General features: G+C 34.2%; 1 protein-coding gene across 1 annotated transcript; it reads left to right on the forward strand.

Moving 5' to 3' along the window:
- Positions 1 to 6666: 6666 nt before the first annotated feature.
- Positions 6667 to 10270, forward strand: LOC110682525 (lipid phosphate phosphatase epsilon 1, chloroplastic-like). Its single transcript, XM_021858867.1, has 4 exons — positions 6667 to 7143; positions 7529 to 7754; positions 9440 to 9513; positions 9922 to 10270. Exons 1-4 carry the CDS (start codon positions 6793 to 6795, stop codon positions 10147 to 10149), a joined length of 879 nt encoding a protein of 292 aa, XP_021714559.1. The 5' UTR covers positions 6667 to 6792; the 3' UTR covers positions 10150 to 10270.
- Positions 10271 to 12219: the final 1949 nt, after the last annotated feature.

Below are 12219 nucleotides of genomic sequence, written 5' to 3' on the forward strand. Positions count from 1 at the left end.
TATGATCATTATTAGTTGTCATAAATGTTCGTGGTAGGCTTGAATTAATGAAATCGGTGTAAGTTGTAAACCAGTAAATTGGTCATTTAAAGCCAAATTGGATGGTTCCACCCACCCAATTGGGCTCCCGGAGGGTATTGAGGACCATGGTAAACATTTTGGTAATTTTTATTTTCGAGCGAATAAAAGTAAAAAAATTCCAAAATTGAAGGCTAATATCCACGCTTTTTGAGAAATTTTGGGGTTACCGGGCCCGGTTTCGAATATTCTTGAAATTCTAAAGAATTAATCTCGAGGTCATAAGATGTCGTTTGGAACCATATATGGTCATTATTTGTTGTCATAAATGTTCGTGGTAGGCTTGAATTAATGAAATAAGTTTAAGTTGAAAATCGGTAAATTGGTCGTTTAAACGCAAATTGGATGGTTCCACCCACCCAATTGGACTCCCTGAGGGTATTAGGGACCATGGTAAACATTTCGGCAACTTTTATTTCCGGGCGAATAAAAAGTCAAAAAATTCCGAAATTGAAGGTTAATTATCCACGCTTTTTGAGAAATTTTGGAGGTTTTGAGACCCGGTGTCGAAAAGTCTTGAGATTCTATGGGATGCATTTCGGGGTCATATAATGCCGTTTGGAACCATATATGATAATTTTTTGTTGTCATAAATGTTCGTGGTTGGCTTGATTTAATGAAATCGGTGCAAGTTGTAACGGTAAATTGGTCGTTTAAAGGCAAATTGGACAGTTCCACCCACCCAATTGGGCTACCAGAGGATATTTGGGAGCATGGTAAACATTTTGGCAATTTTTATATCGGGGCAAAAAAGGTCAAAAAATTACAAAAGTGAAGGCTAATATCCTCGTATTTTGAGAATTTTTGGACTATACGGGACTCGGTTTTGAAAATTCATTAAATTTAGGGAATACATCTTGGGGTCATGTAACGTAATTTGGAACCATATATGATCATTTTTTTTGTCATCAATGTTCGTGGTAGGCTTGAATTAATGAAATCGGTATAAGTTGTAAACCGGTAAATTGGTCGTTTAAAGGCAAAATGGATGGTTCCACCCACTCAATTGGACTCCCAGAAGATATTAGGGACCATGGTAAAAATTTCGGAAATTTTTATATCCGAGGGAAAAAAAGTCAAAAAGTTCCAAATTGAAGGCTTATATCCACGCTTTTTGGGAAATTTTGGATTCATCGGGGCCCGGTTTTAAAAATTCTTGAAATTCTAAAGAATAAATCTCGAGGTCATAAGATGTCGTTTTGAACCATATATGGTCATTATTTGTTGTCATAAATGTTCATGGTAGGCTTAAATTAATGAAATCGGTTTAAGTTGTAAATCGGTAAATTGGTCGTTTAAAGAAAAATTGTATGGTTTAGCCCACCAAATTGGACTCCCGGGGTGTATTAGGGACATTAGTAAATATTTCGGCTATTTTTATTTCTGAGCGGATAAAAAGTCAAAAAATTCCAAAATTAAAGGCTAATATCCACAATTTTTGAGAAATTTTGGAGGTTTCGTGGCCCGGTGTCGAAAAGTCTTGAAATTCTATGGGATACATTTCGAGGTCATATAATGTCGTTTGGAACTGTGGGGAATAAATTTCAAGCGTTAACCCCTAGCTTGAACCCCACTGTGATCATACACTTAAGTACGGTGGCGTCCAAAGGGAAAGAAGATAGAGCAAAAGAGTCGCCAACAAGTTTTAGGAACTTGTAAACCGTTCACAGGGTGAAGGTTACACCCCTTAACGATCCAAGAGATCGTCAACTCCATAAGCCAAATAAGGGTTCGGGGATGAAGGTACAAATCCAATCTAAAAGATATTGAACCTGCCCTAATAATAGGCCTCTACTTTATTCTGATCGTATTTATGTGCGCTTTCTGACTAACATGCAATCATTAGGATTAACCCTAAACCTGTTTATCTATGTTGGTTGAATATAATGCACAAATAAAACTATTATTGGCGATCACTTGAATTATAATCAAGTTAACCCTAAACAAGATTATTAATTATCTTATTAAGCGTGATTACAAGTACTAATTCCCTTTAAACGTGCATAAAAGGTGTGATCAAGCAATAACAATAAATATCAAGCAACATAATAATAATAATAAATCATGTTAATAACAATCATAACAATAATCAAAATAATAACAATCATATTAATCATAATAATAATCATGTTAATCATAATAATAATAATAATAATAATAATAATAATAATAATAATAATAATAATAATAATAATAATAATAATAATAATAATAATAATAATAATAATAATAATAATAATAATAATAGCAATAATAAAATTATAATCATAATCAAAATAATTATAAAAATAATCATAAATCATGTTAAAGCATAATAAAAATAGCAAGATCCTGGCATGATACTAACAAGATTAATAACAAATCCTAGCATGTCACTAAGCAATAAAAATCAAATCTTTAACCCTAACATGATACTAACAATCGTAAACATTAGGAAGAAAATAGGAAGCATCATACTTTTAATCATACTTGATATTAAAATTACCCTAGACATGATACTAGGAATCAAAATAACAATCTAAGCATGATTTCTACATCATAACATCAATTAAAACCATTAAAGCACTTACTTTGATGCCTCGTACCTCTTTCTAATAAAAAAATACCCACGTTAGTAACTTCAAGGAAAACAATAAACAAAACAATTAAATTAAATAATTGAAAGAGAGATTTGGGACCAAAACCTCAGAAATTAAACCTTTCACGTCTAGGGCGAAGACAACTTTGAATATGGCTAGGTGTTTCTAGATCTTGCGAATGCGGAATTTTGTATTTGAGAGAAGGCTAGTTTAGAAAAGAGAGAGAGAATAAGCTTTAGGAAGATTGTAGATGATTATTGATGAAAACTGGTTGTAGGTGAATGAAAACGGAGTTTTTACGACGTTATTTATAGAGAAAATCAGCCAAAAAGATAAAATTAACAAAACAGAGCCCTGGCGCACAGAAAAATGAACCAGCGCCAACGCTGGCTGTTGGCGCCTACTGGCGCCAGGCGCTATAGCTAGCGTTTGGCGCTGATTTCAGAAATTCACGCGTTTTCTAAAATCAGATAAAAATTACCGTACAGGAGGATAAAATCGTATTTTCCTCAAAAATGCTCTTTTATTTTAATTAAAACTCTGAAAAGTCAACAAAAGTCAATTTATCAATGCTAATTGAATTAGGAATGAAAAGAACCTTCTAGAAGAATCTAGAAGACTAAAACCATTCCTAATTGCATTAGGAATGATAAATCATATTAGGTCTTCCCCTAGATCATTGGGCCGCACATAAGGCTCAAACCGGGTCCAGTTTGGTAAATTGGCCATAACTTCCTCAATATTCATCGAAATTGGGCTTATAATATATCGTTGGAAAGCTCTTGTCAAGTCCCATACAACTACACTAATATTGGACCCATATCATGGACCAACCAAACTGGATCGACTGTTTTCTTAAAATAAGTTTTCAAAAACAGAGAGAAGAGAAAGAAAATTAACTATCCGCAACACTAAACCTTCCACACTTTCACTTCATTCGATTATGATTCGACGCGAAAGATACTCATCACTGGGTTTGGTTTTGGGGAGACACAAATAGGTGTCTACAGGAACCATATTTGATCATTATTTGTTTTCATGAATGTTCGTGATTGGCTTGAATTAATGAAATCGGTGTAAGTTGTAAATTGGTAAAATGGTCGTTTAAAGGCAAATTGGACAGTTACACCCACCAAAATGGACTCACGGAGAGTATCTGGTACCATGGTAAATATTTCGACAATTTTAATATCCGGGCGGAAAAAAATTCAAAAATTTACAAAATTGAAGACTAATATCAACGCTTTTTGAGAATTTTTGGAATCATCGGGGCCAGTTTCGAAAATTTAAGAAATTCTAGAGAATAAATCTCGAGGTCATATAATGTCGTTTGGAACCATATATGGTCAATATTTGTTGTCATAAATGTTCGTGGTAATCTTGAATTAATGAAATCGGTGTAAGTTGTAAATAGGTTAATTGGTTGTTTAGAGGCAAATTGGATGGTTCCACCCACTCAATTGGGCTTTCGGAGGGTACTAGGGACCATGGTAAACATTTCGGAAATTTTTATTTCAAGGCCAAAAAAAAGTCAAAAAATTCCAAAATTGAAGCCTAATATCCACGTTTTTTGAGAATTTTTGGACTATTCTGGGCCCGACTTTGAAAATTCTCTAAATTCTAGGGAATACATCTTGGGGTCATATAACGTCGTTTGGAACCATATATGATCATTATTTGTTGTCATAAATGTTTGTGGTAGGCTTGAATTAACGAAATCGGTGTAAGTTGTAAACCGGTAAATTGGTCGTTTAAAGGCAAATTGGATGGTTCCACCCACCCAATTGGGATCCCAAAGGGTATTAGGGACCATGGTAAACATTTTAGCAATTTTTATTTTCGGGCGAATAAAAGTAAAAAAAAATCCAAAATTGAAGGGAATATCCACGTTTTTTAAGAAATTTTGGAGTTATCAGGGCCAGGTTTTGAAAATTCTTTAAATTCTAAAGAATAAATCTCGAGGTCATAAGATTTTGTTTGGAACCATATATGGTCATTATTTGTTGTCATAAATGTTCGTGGTAGGCTTAAATTAATGAAATCAGATTAAATTGAAAATCGGTAAATTGGTCGTTTAAAGGAAAATTGAACGGTTTCACCCACCCAATTGGACTCCCGGAGGATATTAGGGACCATGGTAAAAATTTTGGCAATTTTTATTTACGGGCGAATAAAAAGTCAAAAAAATCCGAAATTGAAGGTTAATAACCACGTTATTTGAGAAATTTTGGAGGTTTCGAGGCCCGGTGTCGAAAAGTCTTGAAATTCTATGGAATGAATTTCGGGGTCATATAATGCCATTTGGAACCATATATGATCATTATTTGTTTCATAAATGTTCATGGTTGGATTGAATTAATGAAATCGGTGCAAGTTGTAAATCGGTAAATTGATCGTTTAAAGGCAAATTGGACAGTTCCACCCACCCAATTGGACTACCAGAGGGTATTTGGGACCATGGTAAATATTTCGGAATTTTAATATCCGGGCGAAAAAGGCAAATATTTCCAAATTTGAAGGCTAATATCCACGTTTTTTGAGAACTTTTGGACTATTCGGGGCCTGGTTTCGAAAATTCTTGAAACTCTAGAGAATAAATCTTAAGGTCAAATAATGTCGTTTGGAACCATATATGGTCATTGTTTGTTGTCATAAATGTTCGTGGTAGGCTTGAATTAATGAAATCGGTGTAAGTTGTAAACCGATAAATTGGTCGTTTAAAGGCAAATTGGATGGTTCCACCAACCCAATTGGACTCCCAGAGGGTATTAGGGACCATGGTAAACATTTCGGCAATTTTTTATTTTCGGACAATTAAAAGTCAAAAAATTCCAAAATTAAAGGCTAATATCTAGGCTTTTTAAGAAATTTTGATGATTTTGGGGCCTAATGTCGAAAAGTCTTCAAATTCTATGGGATGCGTCTCGGGGTCATATAATGTCGTTTGGAACTATATATGATCATTATTTGTTGTCATAAATGTTCGTGGTTGGCTAGAATTAATGAAATCAGTGCAAGTTGTAAACCGGTAAATTGGTCGTTTAAAGATAAATTGGACGGTTCCACCCACCCAATTGGTCTCCCAGAAGGTATTTGGGACCATGGTAAACATTTTTGCAATTTTTATTTCCAAGCGAAAAAAAAGTACAAAAATTCCAAAATTAAAGGCTAATATCCACGCTTTTTGAGAAGTTTTGGAGGTTTCGAGGCTTGGTGTCGAAATTTCTTGAAATTCTATAGGATGCATCTCGGGGTCATATAATGCCGTTTGGAACCATATATGATCAATATTTTTTGTCATAAATTTTCGTGGTTGGCTTGAATTAATGAAATCGATGCAAGTTGTAAACCGGTAAATTGGTCATTTAAAGGCAAATTGGACGGTTCCACCCACCCAATTGGACTCCCGAAGGGTATTTGGGAGCATAGTAAAAATTTCGGCAATTTTTATATCCGTGTTAAAATAAAGTCAAAAATTCCAAAATTAAAGGCTAATATCCACGCTTTTCAATATTTTTGGAGTATTCGGGACCCGGGTTTTGAAAATTCATGAAATTCTAGGGAATACTTCTCGGGGTCATATAATGTCGTTTGGAACCATACGGGTTAAAACGGATTTGGGTCAATTTCGATTCAAGGCAGGTTCGGTTCAGGTCAATAATTTACGAGTTACATTCGGGTTGGGTCATCTCCAGGTCAGTTCATGTTCGGGTTCGGGTCTCACATACTCAGGTCTAGGGTTGGTTTTAGGTCGGGTTTGGGTCACCATTTTTCCGGGTTCAAATGGGTCGATTAATAATCGGAATTGAGTCGGTATTTCGAATCGTGTCAACTTTTGACAACTCTAACTCCTACTATAAAACAATTTATTATGCAACAGAAGATTGAAAGGAATGGATTAGCAAAAATAAAAATTGGCAGCCACATAACCATAATCGATGGAGTTTACGCAAGGTCTTGATACTATCACAAACACAAGTACTAGTACAACACGTCAACATTAAACAACAAACAACCACCAAGTCCACCATATTCGAACTTAACTTATTTTTTATATGGGTTTTATGTTTGTTCTTCATATTAAACGATTTTAACCACAATAAATTTGTTGCTGAAAAAAAGCTTAAATTCCCCAATGTCAACGACAAATCCTTTGACTCATTTCCAAATTTTAAGTTTACCAACCAAACCCAATCTTCTTACAACTCACTCTAACTTTCCTTCTTGTTCCATTTCCTTTCACCATCGTTGTTCTTCCCCAAAATCATCAATTTCTTGTGATTTTCTTTCTGTGATGTACCCAATTTCCTTAGATAGAAGAAAAAGAAGTTTAATGGGTGAAAAGTTCCAAAAAATCGCTGCTTTAAGGTCAGAAGATGAAGAAGAAAACATCCATGTTCTTGAGCAAGAAGTTTTACTTGATGGGCCTTCCAAATTTCGCTCTTTTCTTCTTTCTCCTGAATTCGAATCCACTCTAAATCGTTTGGTGAGTTTTTCTTTTTAAAAATTTATTTCATTTATTTGTTAATTTTGCTTATTAAGTTCTATGCTGTCTCAATTTCTGGGTTTAGGTCATTAAAATTCCTTAACCATACAAGATTAAATTATTGAGTTTTCGGCATCTAAAATTGTTGGATTAAAGGGTGAAGTAATGTAGTTTTACTTTTAACTTATGTCTGTGTCATCATACTAATAATTTACTCTATATTATTTAGGTTTAAATTACGTGATTTTGCTTTGATTGCAAAATGGACAACTTTTAGACATTTTTGCATTGGTTAATGTTGATATAATAATGTCATTGATTTTGGATTAATCAGTAAGTTAAAATGATTGCATTATTTGATCTTTGATGTATCAATGATATGCAGAGTAAGTGGGTGGTTTCTGTTCTATTTGGTGCTTTCATCCTTTGGAGACATGATGCTCAAGCCGTGTGGGCTGCCATGGGTTCTGTTCTGAACTCTGTGCTCTCTGTTGTTTTGAAAAGAGTCTTGAATCAAGAGCGTCCGATTGCGAATGTGAGATCGGATCCTGGCATGCCATCATCCCATTCGCAATCCATCTTTTATATTGTGGTGTTTTTCATTATGTCAAGTAATTCTCTTTAACCTTCTTAATGCTTGAGTTTTGGTAGTAGATTAATAATTTTGCTGGCACTTTTTTGACTTAATAAAGAGTGAAGTTAGGAAGTGTAGGTGTGTAGTGTGTGTGTTAAGATACACATTGGACTAAGGTTTTCAAGGCCTCTTAGAAATTAAACATGTTTGAACAATGATGGCTACTGTATAGAGATTTAGCTAGTCAAGTGCACATATTGGCAATATGGCAAGGGCTGGACTAGCTAGTGGACTGGGGGTTATTCATATGGGATTTTGAACAAGATAAAGGAATATCCTGGAGGATATGATCTTCCTAATTCCTATAGCCATTCCTTTGAATCCTTTCTGGTAGTTGAAATGGGCTCGCAACACCTATAACAAGGTTCATACTAGGGCCATGGCCTGGGGAGGTTCACTAGGCTAATAAGATAAAATTGAAAAAAAAAACCCGCCTTAAGAGTAGGGATGATAAGGGGAACTCTTGCCACTTGAGCTCCTTGCAATTTTTCTGTACTTTTGTAGACCAGAATTACTCATGTGAATGTTAAGAACTTGATGATCAACCAGTTAGGGCAGGTTCTTTCCTACACCATGTTGTGGTCCTTGTGTTCTTTTGTAGAAGGGATTCCATTCTTGGTGTGTATTTCGCGGCCATTGAAGCAGTGCATGAGGCTTTTTTATACGACTCAACAGTTAAGTGGGTTTTTGTTTTTCATTTAGGAAGGTCACCCCATGATAGAGATTGAGGACCTTACTTTCATGTTTGAGGTTCTGATTTATCATATCATTCATATGTACTGCAAAAATAATATTATTTGGGTTAATGACTTGTCAGTGACCATTAATGCAAGTCTTTTTCTGTGGTTATTATATTTGCCCATCCCATCTTTAAGTAGCTGCTTATAGAAGGCAAAGGTTCTGTTTAACATGAGAGTTACGCATGTACGTTAACGTTGTGCAGAATGGCTTCATAAGAGAAGACTAAGTATTATCTTTGGGAAAAACTGCTGTTTTTTTTTTTGGGCTATGAGAGTGTCTTGAGCTTCCCTGACTTTTTTTTTCTTCTCTTTTTTTGGATAAGAAGCAACGATTCTTAAACTTATACTCCATAGGTGTTTTTGGCAGAATAGCTGCATCAATAATAAAACTAAATGATCTCCAAGAACCAAATGGACTCTAGGCTATCGCAATATGAGATTGATGACAGTGATGAAACCATACATATGTACCAAATAACCTACTAACATGCGAGCATCAAACAAACTGTACATATTGAGAGGAAGACACTGTTCTATAACAATAACAATTACTCACAATATCACCCAATTCCTAAAGTCTCCAAAATTGAGTACTGTAGGTTTCAAGGGCCCCCAGCTTCTTTAGCCTCCAAGGAAGCTAATTAAGTATACTGATCCCACAACTAATTACAGAGTGCATGACACGGTGGCTCTTGAAAAGATATGTTACTTCAGTTTTAATTATAGTATACACTATGACACTCCATTAAATTAACCATCAATACATTGCACTTGTGCACCACAAGTCCACAACAGCTTATTCTCCAATTGTGGATTCGCTCGTCTGTTCAACTGTGTTCTGTTTTCTTTTATTCTTCTTTCTGCTCCTTTATATTTGACGAAGTTCCTACATTGACTTATAATCCTGTAATATCTGCTGCAGTGATTGAGTGGCTGGGTGTGAACGAAACCACTGTGATCTTTGCGGCTGTTTCTCTGGCATTTGGCTCATATCTTGTAAGAACTATAACTCTTAAACACCTACTTGCCCTTCTGTTTTGAAATTCAACATATATATTCTGACTTTAATGACTTGCTTCAAATTTAAGATATCTTTAGTAAATATTACAGCTATCATGTATAGTTTAGAAAAATATCAGGTCTTATAGAAATCAAAGCTTAATTTTGTAACATCCAAAAATGATTATGAGAACCTTAATCTGTGGTTTGAGTATCTCATTTGAGTCATCTCCTACTTGGTATGCCTGAGACACGTACTCTATAAATCTTGGTTCAAACTCTTCGCTACTGATTGTTTAAATTTGTCAATGGTAGCCGTTTATTTTTACATCCCTTTAGCCTTGAGGAACACGTCTCTGTAATCTTAAGCCTTTTCCTTTTTTCTTTTTGGGATTGATTGTGCAGTCATGGCTAAGAGTCACACAAAAACTCCACTCAATCGACCAGGTGATAGTAGGTGCTGTCTTGGGTTCCTGTTTTTCTCTAGCTTGGATATGGTCCTGGAATGCTGTTGTCTCAGAAGCATTTAGTTCCATTGTATGGGTTCAGGTTTCTGTCTTGTTGGCATCTGCTATCTGTTGTCTGGCGTTCGTTTTATACGTGATACTTAACTGGTTTAGAAATGATCGATGATATACTACTTAATTAACTTACGAAGAAGTATTCTGTAATTGACATTCTTGTAATTTTTCAGCATAGGAGCTTCTTTTAGCAAGTATGAAATGTGAGCTCTGTTCAACCCTTTCTTACTCTACTTCCGTTTGCACTATTAATTCAACCATTTGTTATACATGTACATATATATACTAAAAGGAAAAAAAAATTAAAAATTTGCCATTGTGTTATACTTCTAATGAAGTATGTCGTTGGATTAGTTTCAATGTGTTTATTTTCTTAATATTAAATTTAAAATTACTACTCAGTATATAAAAGTCCTAATACTCATAGATAATTAAATACAGTACGGAGTAATGATTAAAGTTATGCATTATCGAGTGATGTCACTATATACGTTGGCATATTTCTTTTGTCTTGGGCCCTTGGCCATTTTTCAAAAGGGCCTCTTAACAGAATCTTGCAAGTATTTGGCCCATTTATGGCCTAATAGGCAGTTACCATGTTTTGTATTAATAATGGTGCAAGGGCTCAAATTCTATGGACTCTACAATGGAGTATATAAGATGCCCATTACTTGTATTGTTTTTTTGTTAAGATAAAACAATAGATTTTTTTATTACTCCGTACTCCGTATTATTTAGATTACTAAAAAAAATTATAACATATGAATGATTAGTTTTTTTTTTTCCCCCCTTGTTACTAGCAATAACAAGATTGTAAATAGGTTGTTTAAGCTCGAAAAAATCAAGTTTGCCAATAAGTTTTAGTTGAATGATACTTCATGTTGTATGAAGTACAGTTATCCAGTATGTACTATATTATCAATACTCTACAAAGTAAGTAATATACGTATCACAAAAATTGGCACTATCATAATACGGAGTAGTATCATTATCTACTCACTAAACCACTCTAAAGACTTAAAAGTAGGAAAATACATATCTATGTTACTTTTAAACAAGAAAAGAGTGGCTGTTTTTTCTAAAAGTAAATGAAAAGCATTGTTAGAAAATAGAACCATGTTTACTTTAATAGCCATGGGGAATATTACTTATGTTGCAATTCTTAATTGGAGCACATACATTGTTTTGTGGCCATTGGCCATGGCCCATAATCGTGAGAATAATCATCATTTCGGTTAAAATTCAAAACGAGTTAAATTTATAAAGTAATCTCACGCTAAAGTCTAAAAAGTTGCTATTATTTAGAAGCGGAGAGAAAATATAAAATTATAAAAGTTCTAAGAATTTATAAATCATGGAATATATATACAAATATTGTTATTTGCTCGATACATCTCCAATGCATATATTGATATATGCAATGAAAAGTCTAAGAGATCACTAAATAGTAGTGTTAAAAAACTTTTTGGCTTAGACCTTGTTACAAATTAAAGATTAGGTCACTTTAATTTGTGGATTCTCAATATCATGGCTTTATTGATCTAAGAAAAAAAGTGGGTAAATTGCAAGAACCCAATACTGCGTGTGATAATTAAAAAGAATAAAATCGAGGTGCATGCAGATTGTTATAGAAGTAATAATAGAGGTGAATATATCCTTATTCTTGTATGTAAGTAGTGAGTTATATGAGCTACGTGAGAACTGGATTTTTGATAAACCATCAACTGGGTTTTCTAAAGCTGGATTAGATTAGATATTATATTCTTGAGCATATGTTGGTGAGATATACTTAATTCATCTTCTTTTCAATTTATTCACATCGGGTTATCTACTTGAATTTTATGGGTCTTGGATTGGTCCTACATTATTAATTATCAATCTCCAATCTCACTCTTGAGGCCTTGCCTATTTTCTTGAGCTGTTCCACACATTTGCCACGAGTTTGATTACAAAAAAATGATAAACATACTTGAGTGCTTGTAAGTATCTTTAAAAAACGAAGGTACATTTTTTCCAGTTCAGTTTAATTCAGCTCAGTTCAGTTCATTTCAGCTCCTAATTTCCTTTTCTTATAAAATATTCATTTCATTTCAATTCAGTTCAGTTCAGTTCAATGAGAACGGACCCTTAAGTCGATTTCCAATCAACCTCCATTTGTAAAATTAGCTTTAACTATTCTAGC

Source organism: Chenopodium quinoa, unplaced genomic scaffold (assembly GCF_001683475.1).
Source record: "Chenopodium quinoa cultivar QQ74 unplaced genomic scaffold, ASM168347v1, whole genome shotgun sequence".
NCBI classification, from domain to species: domain Eukaryota; kingdom Viridiplantae; phylum Streptophyta; class Magnoliopsida; order Caryophyllales; family Amaranthaceae; genus Chenopodium; species Chenopodium quinoa.

Bases quoted from the DNA above. Each gene is read 5' to 3' on its own strand.
- LOC110682525 (XM_021858867.1), top strand. From the start codon at position 6,793: ATGTCAACGACAAATCCTTTGACTCATTTCCAAATTTTAAGTTTACCA. The intron at 7,755-9,439 runs GTAATTCTCTTT...TATCTGCTGCAG, and splicing joins GGTGTTTTTCATTATGTCAA to TGATTGAGTGGCTGGGTGTG. The intron at 9,514-9,921 runs GTAAGAACTATA...TTGATTGTGCAG, and splicing joins TGGCATTTGGCTCATATCTT to TCATGGCTAAGAGTCACACA.